The sequence below is a fragment of the Lepus europaeus genome, chromosome 3 (genome assembly GCF_033115175.1).
Source record: "Lepus europaeus isolate LE1 chromosome 3, mLepTim1.pri, whole genome shotgun sequence".
NCBI classification, from domain to species: Eukaryota; Metazoa; Chordata; class Mammalia; order Lagomorpha; family Leporidae; genus Lepus; species Lepus europaeus.
In genome coordinates, this window is record NC_084829.1 from 5,383,976 (window position 1) to 5,396,691 (window position 12,716).

General features: G+C 49.2%; 1 protein-coding gene across 1 annotated transcript in view; it reads right to left on the bottom strand.

Annotated features, from left to right (window-relative positions):
• LYRM4 (LYR motif containing 4) overlaps positions 1 to 12,716 on the bottom strand; it is a 145,662-nt gene that overhangs the window by 99,571 nt on the left and 33,375 nt on the right. Inside the window, exon 2 of the mRNA XM_062184294.1 lies at positions 6,829 to 6,949. Coding sequence (XP_062040278.1) covers positions 6,829 to 6,949 — 121 coding nt within the window. The remainder of the gene's footprint in view (positions 1 to 6,828; positions 6,950 to 12,716) is intronic.

The following is a 12,716-nucleotide window of genomic DNA, read 5'->3' on the forward strand; positions in this document are numbered from 1 at the left end:
AAGTGTACAGTTCAATGTTACGTACATTCACATTGTTGTGGAACAGATTTCTAGAACATCTGTATCTCCCCAAACTGAACTCTGCACCCATTAGACAACTTCCCTTTTCCTTTCAGCCCCTGCTAACTTTGGTTCTGCTTCCTGTTCCACGTATTTGACTGCTTCAGACACCTCAGGGAAGTAGAATCTTCCAGTATTAGCCCTTTGATGCCTGGCTTATTTCCCTTAGCACAGTGTGCGAGGTTCTTCCACGATGCAACATGGAACAAGATTTCCGTCCTCTTCAAGGGTGATAGTGCACTGCAAATACACACCCCATTTGTTTCATCTACTCAACAGACACTTGGGCTGCTTCTACCTTTTGGGTTCTGTGAATAGTGTAGAACTTTTTTTTGTCATGTGCTCCAAATGCCTCTAATGTAAAGACCAACCTCCCTTTATTCCATCAAAATGGCAGCTATGTAAATTTTAGGAATTCCCTCAAAACTAGCAAAAATGGTACTCGGTTAAATGTGCACGTGTGAAGAGATACAGGGTATATTGTCTCTTTTCTCAAAAGGGATCTAAAGCAAACCCATCTTCCCTTAGGAGATCCAAAGGGATGAGATTGGGGGTCCACAGCATCGCTTCTACTGAAGTTTTAACCACATGTAAGGCACTGGAGGAGATACTACCAACAATCACTGCTTTTTAACGTCTCAATCATAACAGCATATTCAAAGCATTGGTAGGCATCTCTCTTGAATGGTCATTTAGACTAAAACAAAAAAAATTGCAAATAAAAGTAAAAATAAATATGGTTTCAGATACTCTCAAATATTCACAGAATGCCAGTAAGTTAGCAAATTACTTTGCTCTTAATGATCTGCAAAAATAGTTAAGTGTAAGAGACAGACAATGCTTCACTTCACACAGGCACACGCTCACATTAATGGCAATGAGTGCGATGTGGCAGCAACTCCTCTCCTCCCATCTTTAACTGTTGTAAGTGACAGGTGCTCTGCAGTGCTTACAGCTGCAGGTCTGCAACTGGGTCTGTGCTGTGAATCAAAGAGAGCACCAGCTTAAGAACAGCCCCTGTGGCACAAAATAGGCACCACCGCAAAGCTGACGGCAAGACCAGTTTCACTCCAAAACCCTGAGGTTACCAGTTAATCTTTCTGTGTGTACAACTACACACCACACTAGCAATGCAGATCTTTGTCTACGTAATTAGGTGACATGTAAACCTCGTCTTGCTGCAAATGCGTCCTTTCACAGAACCCTCATCACTGGTAGGGTAATCAAACCTTACCTGGATGCCAGTACAGTGCTCCACTCACTCATCTATGTACATTCGTGCTGGGAACCTTTCATGACAGAACATGGAGCAACCAGATTACGAAACGGGCCTACGCAAAACCCCCTGCTCCAACCCCTCTCCCTCTGAACAACTGTTCTCATCCAGAAGACCCGCAGGGCCGCGTGACTCTCAGGAGCTCTCATTGGTAGCTGTCAATGAACCCAGACCCTGCAAATCGGAGTTAGTTCTCACTGGTTCCGAGTCACGCAGGATCTACCTGCATATTCCTGAAACCATGAGCCTAACTCATGGGAACTGTAAGGAAACAGTGGAACCCAGGTCTGATGCTGCTCCACTGTTGCTTTCCCACTCACATTCCCCGTTCCCAATGGTCTCTTCTCCTTTGTCCTCTCTCTCAAACATGTGGCGGTGAGGCTGGGCACAGAACACAGATGACAAGCCTGTTTCAAATGCTTGGGAAGTTCTTTCTCTTTAATGAGCTCCAAAACCTCCAGGAACTGCAAGCTCCCCGGGGCTGCAGAAGCTGCCAGTCTTAGACAACACCTGGAGAAGCAAGGAGCTAGCACACAGGAAGCAGTGACACCAAACAATGCACACCTTGGTTGTTTAAGAACCAAAGGGCTGTGCCAGCTGCAGCGCTATGGTAAACTGGGGCAATGAACTGATAGTGATTTTAATTAATGCCTTATAAATAGGAATCCAATCCAAAGGAGCATCTTTAGTAACAGCAAAATGGAACAAAGACAAAAGCAAAATAGGGCTGACTTTTTTGTTTTCTGATGTGAAACCAGCTACGAGGCCATGTTTTGGTTAGAAGCAGAAGTGTCTGGGCACGCGGGTGGAGCCCTTTGCTACCCAGGACGTCTGGGAGCTGTTCATGCAATCCCACACACAGCCCAGCTGCTGTCTGTCCTCTTGGGCTCCATCCGGGTCATACGCAAAAGGCTTCCTCAGGCTTTCTGATCCTAGCCGGGGAACCAGAAAGCTAGGGTGAGTGTGTGTGTGTGTGTGTGTGTTGCAGCTTTACTGAGATGTGGATGAATGTCTGTTGGTTCTGGAATATGCTGTGAGGCACGTAGATGGAACTGGGGCCTGACAGATTGGGCTGCTTTCAGGGGTACAGTAGGCCCAGGAGTTGTCAATCTGGCTTTTATGGGATGGGCCCTCATTGTGCTCACTGCCCACCATGACAGAAAAACCACCTGCCCCTGGTGGAAACAAGACTAACCCTGAGGGGCGGGGTGAAGGCTGCTAGGAAATCCCCAGGCTCGAGACTGCTTCAGGGGTGCCATGATGAAGACTCAAGATCTCGCCATCGGGACAGAGAGGGAGAATGACGAATGACCTCCAAGGAGAGGCTAAGCTAGGTTGACGGGGTCCTCAAATACCTTGGGGACAAAAATGGGAGGATGGATTAGATATCTTTATCCTTCAGTTTCCACTGACTCGGGAGCTCATGTCCTTCAACTTCTGAGTTTGCCCTGGGGAACTGGAAGATATGAGCTCATGTCTGGCCATGTGGCCTTGCACAAGGCATCTTTTTTTCTTTTTTTAACATCTTAGTTTTTCCCTCCCAGAAAAACATTAGATTTTTTTTCAGAGATCTCTTTAAAATACCTACAGAATCTTCCCAGGCCTAGGCAGCTGCAGCAGCTGTGGTCTGAAGAGTGACTGGCACGGGGGAAGCAGGTTCAGTGCTGAAGCCAGAGCAAGCAAGCGTGAGTGCTGTCTTTACCCCGGCCACATCTGGCAGCGGGCAAATGTGAAGCCGACACGGACGTGCACCCTTGCAGGTGGGACCTGGGTCCCAGTGCTGGACAGGAGGGACTTGGTACAAAGGGTCTCACCGCTCGGGAGGGCAGTGCCTCAAGTTCCTCATCAGACTCTTTCTGATGAGGGTTATGGGTTATTCCTTCCGGAGGGAGGTTCTTAGTGACTAGTCCGAGCCCACAATTTTTGTGGTACAGATGCTATGGCTGATGTGTATGACTGAATAAAGGTCAAACACTCATCTGGTCAACAAGACACACACACACACGTCCTCCATCTACTGCTTCATTCCCACAATAGCCAGGGCTGGCCCAGGTCCAGGCCCAGGTCCAGGCCCAGGGCCAAGCCAGGAGGCTGGAACTCCCTCTGGGTCTCCTAAGTGGGTGGTGGGGGCCCAAGCACTTATGCTGCCTCCTGGGATGCATTAGCAAGAAGCCAGATTGGAAGCAGAGTAGCTGGGACTTGAACCAGCACTCTGGGAAGAGATGTGGATGTCCTAAGTGGTGGCGTCACTCATCGTGTCACAGCATCTGCCCCCCCCCCCCCCCCACTGACAGCCAACTCTCCGGGAGGTGGACTCAGATGCTGTGCCCAACAGCAGCAGCAAGCACCGCGGAGCACTCGCGCAGTGCTGGCACCACCAGCCCCAACAGCAGTCTCATCTGCGGTTTCGCTTTCCATGGATTTAGTTACCTGCCATTGACTGCGGTTGGTAAAGTTCAGAAATAAACAATTCCTAAGTTTTAGACGATGCACTATTCTGAGTAGCGTGATGAGATATCGCACCATCCTGCCCTGTCCCACCTGGCACATGAACCATCTCTGGTCCAGCATATTCTGACTGCAAGCGCTCCCAGCCCATCTTATTTAGTAGCCTTCTCGGTTATCAGATCAACTGTCACTGTAACATAGCACTTATGTCCAAGCAATGCTGCTCCTAGTAATGGCCCCCAAACCCAACAGTAGTGATGCCGAGATTCTGGATATGCCAAAGAGATGCTACAAAGTGCTTACTTTAAGTGAAAAGGTGAACGTTTATGACTTAGAAATATCATAAGCTGAGGTTGCTAGGATTTATGGTAGGAATGACTCTTCTACCCAGGAAGTTGTAAAGAATAAGGGATTCAAGCTACTTTGCTTTCATACCTAAAACCATACAAGTTACAGGCACAGTGTATAATAAGTGCATATTTAAGATGGCAAAGGCATTTAGTTTGCATATGGATGTATGTGAAGAAACACAGCATAGGCAGGGGTTGGTGATATCCAGTGGCTCTGGGTGTGCACTGGGGGTCCTGGAATTTGTGCCCCATGGACGGGTGGGGGGGTCAACCATAATGTTATTTTAGGTATTTATACATGCCATTTGTTAACTAATGCAGGTCACACACACCTCGGCCAGGGGAGCCTGTGAGAGGGAAGTTTGAGTGCAGGATTGGGTGGGAAGGGGTTGACAGCCAGGAGCAAGTCTGCAGATTCCTCCAGGCAGAAGGTGCAAAGGCTCTGAGATGGCAACAGCGGGGTGCACACCAGGGTCAACAAGAAGGGAGTGAACCAATGTGAGCGAGGGGACGAGGACGAGGGAGGGCCTCGGTGTAAGGGCTCCAGATCTGCTCACCAGGGAGCCAGGGGCCCCTGCAGGGCACTGAGCAGGGCTGTCTCCTGATCCGATTCTGTCTTTTGAAGAAGCTCAGCTTGGCGGTGGTGTGTGAGAACAGACTGCAGGGGGCACATGGGGAGGCAAGGGGCAGGCCCCTCCCACGGATGCAGGTTCCTCCTCCTGGTGGGCCTTAAGTCCACAGCCAGGCGCCATCAGCTTGCAGTGAGAAGGCTCAGGGAGCCCGCCACCTCTCAGGCTCTGTCTACAGTGAACACCGCGCTGGGTCCAGCAGGAGTCTTGACGTGAAGAGAAGTGAACAGACTTCCCAGCAGCGAAGACTCGCTGGCTAAGTAGTCCTCCCATGCTTTCTGTGTGAGGGCCTCCCCGAGGTCACGGACCACTCTCTGTTCTGCTAGGGTACCGAGGAGGCTTTGGCCCTGGAAGCCAGCAGTCTGCTTTCCCTGGCAGGTGCAGTCGCCCAGCAGTCCTGGGGAGGGCACCCTCGCCCTGCACTCGGTCCAACAGCTCCAATGTCTGCGTCTGCTTTGAGTGTGGAGTTGCTGGGGCTGTCGAATGAGGGCTATGGTGTAACATTTCTTCTTTTTAAACAGGAAGTTTTAGTACTTCAAACCAAGGAGTGACACAATTAGATACAACACAAGAAATTTGTGGCATGGAACATTTACAGGATAGCTTTTTTGTAAGCAGTTTGTCGTCTGAGCAACTTTGCACTAAAAGTAAAATCAGCCTGTTCTGGAGATGTTTGCCAAGTTCTACACGGAGAAAGTGCCAAAGCATCGAATTTTCCAGAGTTTATGCACAAGGTCCCTGGCTGCTTGCTTTTTCTACATTTCAATGCCAAAGGATCCCATGAAATTTTACCACTGGTGACTGGGAAATGCTCTCGTTCTGAAGTTCTCAAAGATGGTGACTCTTTTATCCACCATTCTCAATGTACATGCAAATGCCAATGAGTTTCTTTTTCTGACCACCGTGTTATCTTTTCCTGCTGTTAGATGTAAAGATGATTTCCGGGGCTGTCTGGATGTGGCCACGTCATGCTATCGTGGACAGATAAGAGAACTCAGGAAGGTTTGTCAGGGTCTCAAATGTCATTCTGCAGTGACTGTGCCATCATGCAGGTGCCGGGACGGACTTTAAACCTCGACATGAAATGCACTGTGCAGTTTCATGCATGGCTTTTTTTTTTTTTTTTTAAATCTGTTTAGAGTCAAGCCTCAAGAAGGGTCAGGGAAAGACCGTAGCTAACATAACGTGAACCCAGCTGGCATCTCCTGGTGATGTGAAAAAAGCCCTTTCCAAAATACTACAGCAGAACTTGGGAAGACTGTGAGGGCCCCTCCCCTCTGTATTTTATGAACAAACTTACAGAAAGAAAGAAGTACAAATGAATAAAGCGGAAATGAAGGTTATGGTAGTTATTGCTGAGTCAAAGGAAAACAGTGAGAAGCGCGATGTTTTGAGAGAATGAAACAAAGAGCCAGGTGGTGGAGGCTGCTTCAGCCTCTGATGCTACATTGGACCACCCTGGAGACCACGGTGCTGCCGAGGCTCCACCCGACACGAGAGTGAGAACAGCAGGCAGAAGCCAGGGTGACCCTTGGCACTGTACAGAAGAAAACAAACATCTTCCCGCTTACTTCTGGGGTCAGCACCCACACAGCTGCACTTTCCACCATCTGAACCTGTAGATAAACCCCTTCCCAGTGGCAACACCCATAGCAGTGGCGTTAAGAAAAGAACATTTCTACTTATCTTGAATCACGGTGAAAAGCACTAGGGAAGGCAGGAGATATTCACACACGTCCACACAGACGTGTGCCATATATGCCCATGTGCACACGCGCAGTGTGTGTCCACAAATATATGTGCAGTACAGCTTGCAAAGATTGAGATTGTAAGGAAGGTCACACTGGAGTTTCTCACACTTAAAGCATTAACTCGGCCAGAAGGCTGCGTTCCCCAGCAATTCTGGAGGGCTGGCATTTATGTTAGTTCATCTTCCTACGTCTGTATTAGAAGAAGATCCTGTGGTGTGCATCGTAAACATCAAACGCGGTGATGCCCAGTCAAGGGGGCTACGCGAGAGCCGGAAGCTCTGCACCAACGCCAGAGCGGCGCGGAGCCGTCTTACCTGTCGACGAATGATTCCAAGGTCTCTTTTGGCTTTATTCACTAGGGCTTGGATTTCTACAGGATCCTTTACATTTTTATTTTCTCTGAAGGCATCTCGTATCCTCCTGATAGCATATGTTCTAGAAGAATTCAGAGGGAATGAAGAAGAGGCGTCAGCATGTCTGAGGTTATGCTTTAAATGAATTTAAGAGGTTTTCCTTTAACATTAACTGTCTCCTCTTCCCCTACGGATAACTCACTTTGATCTTTGCTCCTGGGTCAGGCTAACTCATTACTATTCTGGGGTAACCAGCAAACAGATTTAGGAAAGCAAGTCGGTCCCAATAAGTCACATCTAAAGATGGCAGACCGTGACCAAAATGCTCCCTAGGTACCAGATCTACAGGGGTATTTGCATCTGGCTTCTCCCATCTACAAGGATAATTGAACCTTTATTTTACATCGTGCACCACATGTGTGCACAGTAAGGCAGTGATGTCTGCTGGACTGGCGTCAGCTCTGCAGTCCCCGAGCCACGGCTTGGCTCTCACTCCCCCTTCTGCAACGTGAAGCGTAAGGCGCAGTCCATGCAGTGGTGCGGGTGGATTGCGCCTATCTGCACAGCCACACACCCCATCCTCGCCCGCAGATAAAGGCCACTTGCAACACGGCAGAGCGGTCCGAGAGCAAGGCCTCTCAAACATGCTGACGTGGGCTTGCGCCCTTGCTCCAGCTCCTACTGTCTGTGTGAACTTCAACAAGCTTCTTAACATAAGGCCATGTTTCCACATCTGTCAAAAAAATGCACAACACAGCTCAGTGCTGCTGGGAGACGAGACTTTATAATGTGTGTCTGGAATGTGGCACACAGCCTGGTACATGGAAAGACTTAATAAACCGAAGTTCTTCTTCCTGTTTTGCCATAATGCGATTAGCATTCCCCTCTCCTCACATCATGGTCTCACCTTGGGCCCACACGTTCTCAGGGTCACAGATCAGAGTGTGTACTGAGGGCAGAGTGGTCTGGATAATGAGCTACAACAGCTGATTCCAGAGGCCTTGCCCAGACACACTCCCATGTGCCCATGCCATGGCCTTCGCCCCACACTTGCTCCAGACCCAGGAGAGGCAGCTCAGACCTGGCCTCTCTGGTCTTTCTGAGGACCTCAGAGTGCTTTGCTTTTATCTTTAAACGCCAGCTGAAGAAGCAACGCTTAGTGACAGAAGAATGGAAACAGAGGAAAAGGAACCAGAAGGAGAATATAACTTCCTTAGGTGTTGGGGGTGGGGGACTGCTGGGAGCTGAATACATACTGAGACAAATATATCCCTTTAGAAAGAACAAATTTTGCTTTAGACAAACTTTCCTAAAGTAAAATGAAATTTTCCATTAAAATTCAAATGCCAGGTCTATTTGCATTTAAAAAGCAAAAGTACAAGTAAATCCTGTAACGTTAGGAACCATAAAGGGGAAAGGCAAAGTTTGGGAACTTGCACTTTCCAAACCTAAGACTGTGCTGAGGCTTTGTTCTTGACCCTGTGTGCACCAGCTAGAGGGTTTGCAGAAGAGCTCCGGAGTGTTCAGTAACAATCTTTTGGGGCGCCAACGATGAGAAGTGGGATCCAGGTCCCTGCAGCCACTAGACAGCTGGGGCTCATTCCCCTACAAAGGGACTAGGAGAATTTTACAAACAGAATCGCTAAGACACAGTGCACCTGCTATGCCAACAAGATTTTAGACAGCAGCCAGGTGAGCCAACAGCAGTTCCTGGTTCTGTGCACATTTTCTTGCACTGAAAAATTTTTATATAACACAGTATCACTGTTCTTCCTCATATCTGTAGGTTTCTCCTAAGTAGTTTCTTTTTCAATGGTGACAGGAGCAGAGAGGGGACAAAACAGTTTAATTAATGTTCCATTTCATATACAGAACTTGCTTTATCACATGAATTTACTTCAGGGGGCTGCTACCCACTGCTCAAGGCCCAGGGTATAGAATATTCTGTTGCATATTCTCTGCTTAACTTTCCACAGTCCTGACCCAAGGAAATGAAGCTCAACATCCTGGAACTAATTGTGTATAAAGTAATCCAGAGTTGTGATTCAGATGGTGTATGTGCTTTTTAAAAAAATTTATTTTACTTGAAAGGTGGAGTTACAGAGGAGAGGCAGAGGCAGAGAGGGACAGAGAGAGAGAGATTTTCCATATGCTGGTTCACTCCCCAAATGGTTGCGATTGGCTAGAGCTGAGCCAGTATGAAGCCAGGAGCCAGGATCCAGGAGCCAGGAGCTTCCTCTGGGTCTCCCACACAGGTGCAGTCATGTGGATGCAGGGGTCCAAGCACTTGGACCATCTTCCACTGCGTTCCAGACACATTAGCAGGGAGCTGGATTGGAAGAGGAGCAGCCGGGACTCTAACCAGTGCCCATATGGGATGCCAGTGCTGCAGGCGGCAGCTTAAGCCACTATGCCACAGCCACAGAGCTGGTCCCTGGGTGCATTTTTAAAAATCAAGATTTCTTCCTTTATTTGAAAGGCAGAGGGATAAGAGAGAAGGAGTGGGGGAGAGGGAGAGAGATCTTCCATCTACTGTTTTACTCCCTAAATGGTCACAACTGCTAGGGCTAAGCCAGGCTGAAATCAGGAGCCTGGAACTCCATCTGGGGTCTCCCACGTGGGTGGCAGGGGCCCAAGGATGTGTGGCCTCTTCTGCTAGTTTTCTAGGTGCATTATCAGGGAACTGGACTGGAAGTGGAGCAGCTGGACTTCAACGGGGGCTCCTATAAAATGCTGACGTTGCAAGCAGCAGCTTGACCCGCTGCGCCACGCCTCCCCACGGATGCACTTTCGAAACAAAGGATGCAGTGACCGGCTCCCTTCTCCTTGCTGCAGCTCCTGGCCCTGCTCCTCGTCCCCTGCACCAGCTAAAGCGCAAGTTTTGTTCTTTGCTCCACAGAAGCCCTTCCCTGGCTCAGAAGCACAAAGCATGAAAGGTTTCTCAGGTGTATAAATTCTTATTTCAAATGATCGCAATTTTGTGCCGGTAATTGCGAATCTGGCCAAACCTTCAACTTCTGTTAGGAGAGGGATAACTGTCAGGTTCACTCCAGTCTCTGCCCTGGTTTTTATCATTTTCTTGCTTTCTCCCACCCAGCGCTGGCTGCTCAGGTAAACCATTTATCCTCAAATGCATTCTGGCTATCAGCCTCCTGACTGCATCGCTGAGCAAGAACATTTCAAAGAAAAATGGGCAGGTGCTGTGAGGAAAAGTGCAGGGAGCTGCTGCCACACAAGGCCTCCCGCGAGGATGATCCTCACTGGGGCCAGGTGCTGTCTGCAACGAGGCAGGGCCAGTTAACACAGAAAGGGCAGCGGAACCCACAGGAGGCAGGGCTCTGCATCCATGGGACAGGAAGCCGATGCTGCACACACACACACGCACATGCACATACCTCTACCCCCCTCCACCCCAGAAGCCGGCGGCAGACCCCCGTCTGGCCTGCCCTTGGGTCTGCCATCAGATGTCGCGTCTGCAGGCTCTACCACTGGCTGTCCCTTCGCCTCTGCTCACGCCAAGTTTCCAGCAGCAAAGCTGCCCAGGAGGCAGGAGTGAAAGCTCCCGGGTGCCCAAGGTCTGGCTTCACTTCCTCCCCTCCCAGCAGCCCTGTGGGCCAAACACAGGCCATCATCGCTGCCGCCAGTGCTCGAGGCTCCGTCAGCTGACTGTGATCTGACCAGTTAATGAGATGCCTCTCATCTCTGTCATTTTTCATTAGCATCCCACAGCCTAGCTTCTCTGCTTATCTGGCCTTTAAACACGTCCGTGCTTTCTCTTGCAAAACCCCGTCAAGTATTCCAGGAACAAAACAGCTCAATCCTTTCCACCGGCCTCTTTGGGGCCAACACCCATCCACCTTCATCTGGGTAGAAGGCTGTGCCCTTGGCTCATGGGCCTTAACTCAAAGGTCCTTGCTCCAAGCCAGTGCTACATTCTAGCTTATTCCATGGGCCGGAGTGGAGACTGGTGGAGTGTTCCGGGATCCTGCTGCTGCTTCAGATCCTGATTCACCCTTATTTTACCTTAGGGGCAAAGCCACCTGACTATAAACCACACGACGTGCCTCCATGCCAAACACTACTACCTGCTCACTTCTGGAGTCGAGTCCCCAGGATTGATCTAACCTTAACATCTAAAGGTACCCTGCACATACACGAACTACTGCTTTTTAAAAAATCTCCACCGTTATTAATGAAAGTAAGATATTTCAAAAGCAACAATTTTGGGGCCGGTGCTGTGGCACAGCGCGTAAAGCTGCCGCCTGCAATGCCAGTACCCAACCTGGGCGCTGGTTTGACTCTTGGCTGCTTCACTTCCCATCCATCTCCCTGCTGATGTACCTGGGAAAGCAGTGGAAGATGGCTCAAGCGTTTGGGCCCCTGCACCCGCGTGGGAGACCCAGAAGTTCCTGGCTCCTGGCTTTGGACCAGCCCAGCTCCAGCTGTTGCAACCATCTGGGGAGTGAACCAGCAAATGAAAGATCTGTCTGTCTCTTTCTCTCTCCATAACTCTGCCTTTCAAATAAATAAATCTTAAAAAAAACAACAACAACCAACAGCTTTCATAATGACATAAGTGATGTCGTTTGTCATCATTCACTGAGGCATCTGTACTAACGTCAGTGACGGAGGGCTCCACAGTTAGCAGGCTTCTCTTTCTAGTCTGTAGATCTACTAGACGGTCTCTTCGGATTCTATTGCCCCTACACGATGTATTCCACAGGGTCTGCATGTGGCCCTCTTCTCAGTAGAACCTCTGCTCGTCACCGCGTCTGTGTCCAAGCCTTTAGCTGTTGCACATAAGCCAGGGGCTCTCCCTTCTGAGTTTCCAGATCATATAACCCAACTGTCTTTTGGATTTGTCAACAAAAAAGGAGATTCTTCCCATGAAGAAATCACTACTTGCCTTTTCCTTTGCTCCAAGCGGCCAGTATTTCTTCCACACATAGGTGCACTCCCTACTGCCAACTGCCCAAGTCAGACACTTACAGACTTAACCTGAAATTCTTTCTTTTCCTGCAAGTCCCTGTATTCAAGCAATCACAAGTCTTACTATTTTACCCTTCACCCCTTCCAAATTACCTTCTCCTCCTCCAACCCCGAGTCCTGATTTTGGGTCAGATTTTCTTATTTCTCAGACAACTGCAAGAGCCTTGGGGGTGACGGTGTGTACATCTGTGTGCTGTGCACAATGAAACAGGTAATACGTACAGGTAGGAAGCTTAGGGACTATTTGAAAGCCACTAAGTGTTCTCGGCAGACAACGGAGGGAAGGACAGGGGAGAAAACCTCCTCTTCATAGACCTGAGTTCCCAGTGGCAGAGAGGCCCCACAGGGCAGGGGCTTCCGTCTTCTTGCTGATACTGCACCTGCAGGGCCGGGCCCAGAGAAGATGCCCAGGGAGCATTTGCTGAAGAGATGAAGTTACCACAACATCACGGGCAGAATCCACAGACCTCTGAGAAAAGCATCACCAGGAAGGAAAACACAATAAAGCAAAGGAAATTGTGAAAGAAAAAGAATGAAAATGGAGTTTGCTGCACAAAACCTGAAGTAACCTCTGACAGGCAAGCATTATAGAATTTTCAATTACAGTTCATTCATTCAAACACAATTCATTCAGTTGATGCCTCTTCTGCAAGCCCCAGCTTGGGTGTGGGGTACACAATGGGCAGCGGCCTTGCAAGGCGGATGAAAATCCACACGCTGAAAAGCAGCCACTCCCAGGCAACACGGAGGGCCCTGGGGACTTGCTACGGTAACAGGTCGGGGCTTCCCTGCGTCGGGGTGATGCGTCCACAGGCCTGCATGTTTGTCAGAACACTGAACTGCACATTAAGATGTTTGCA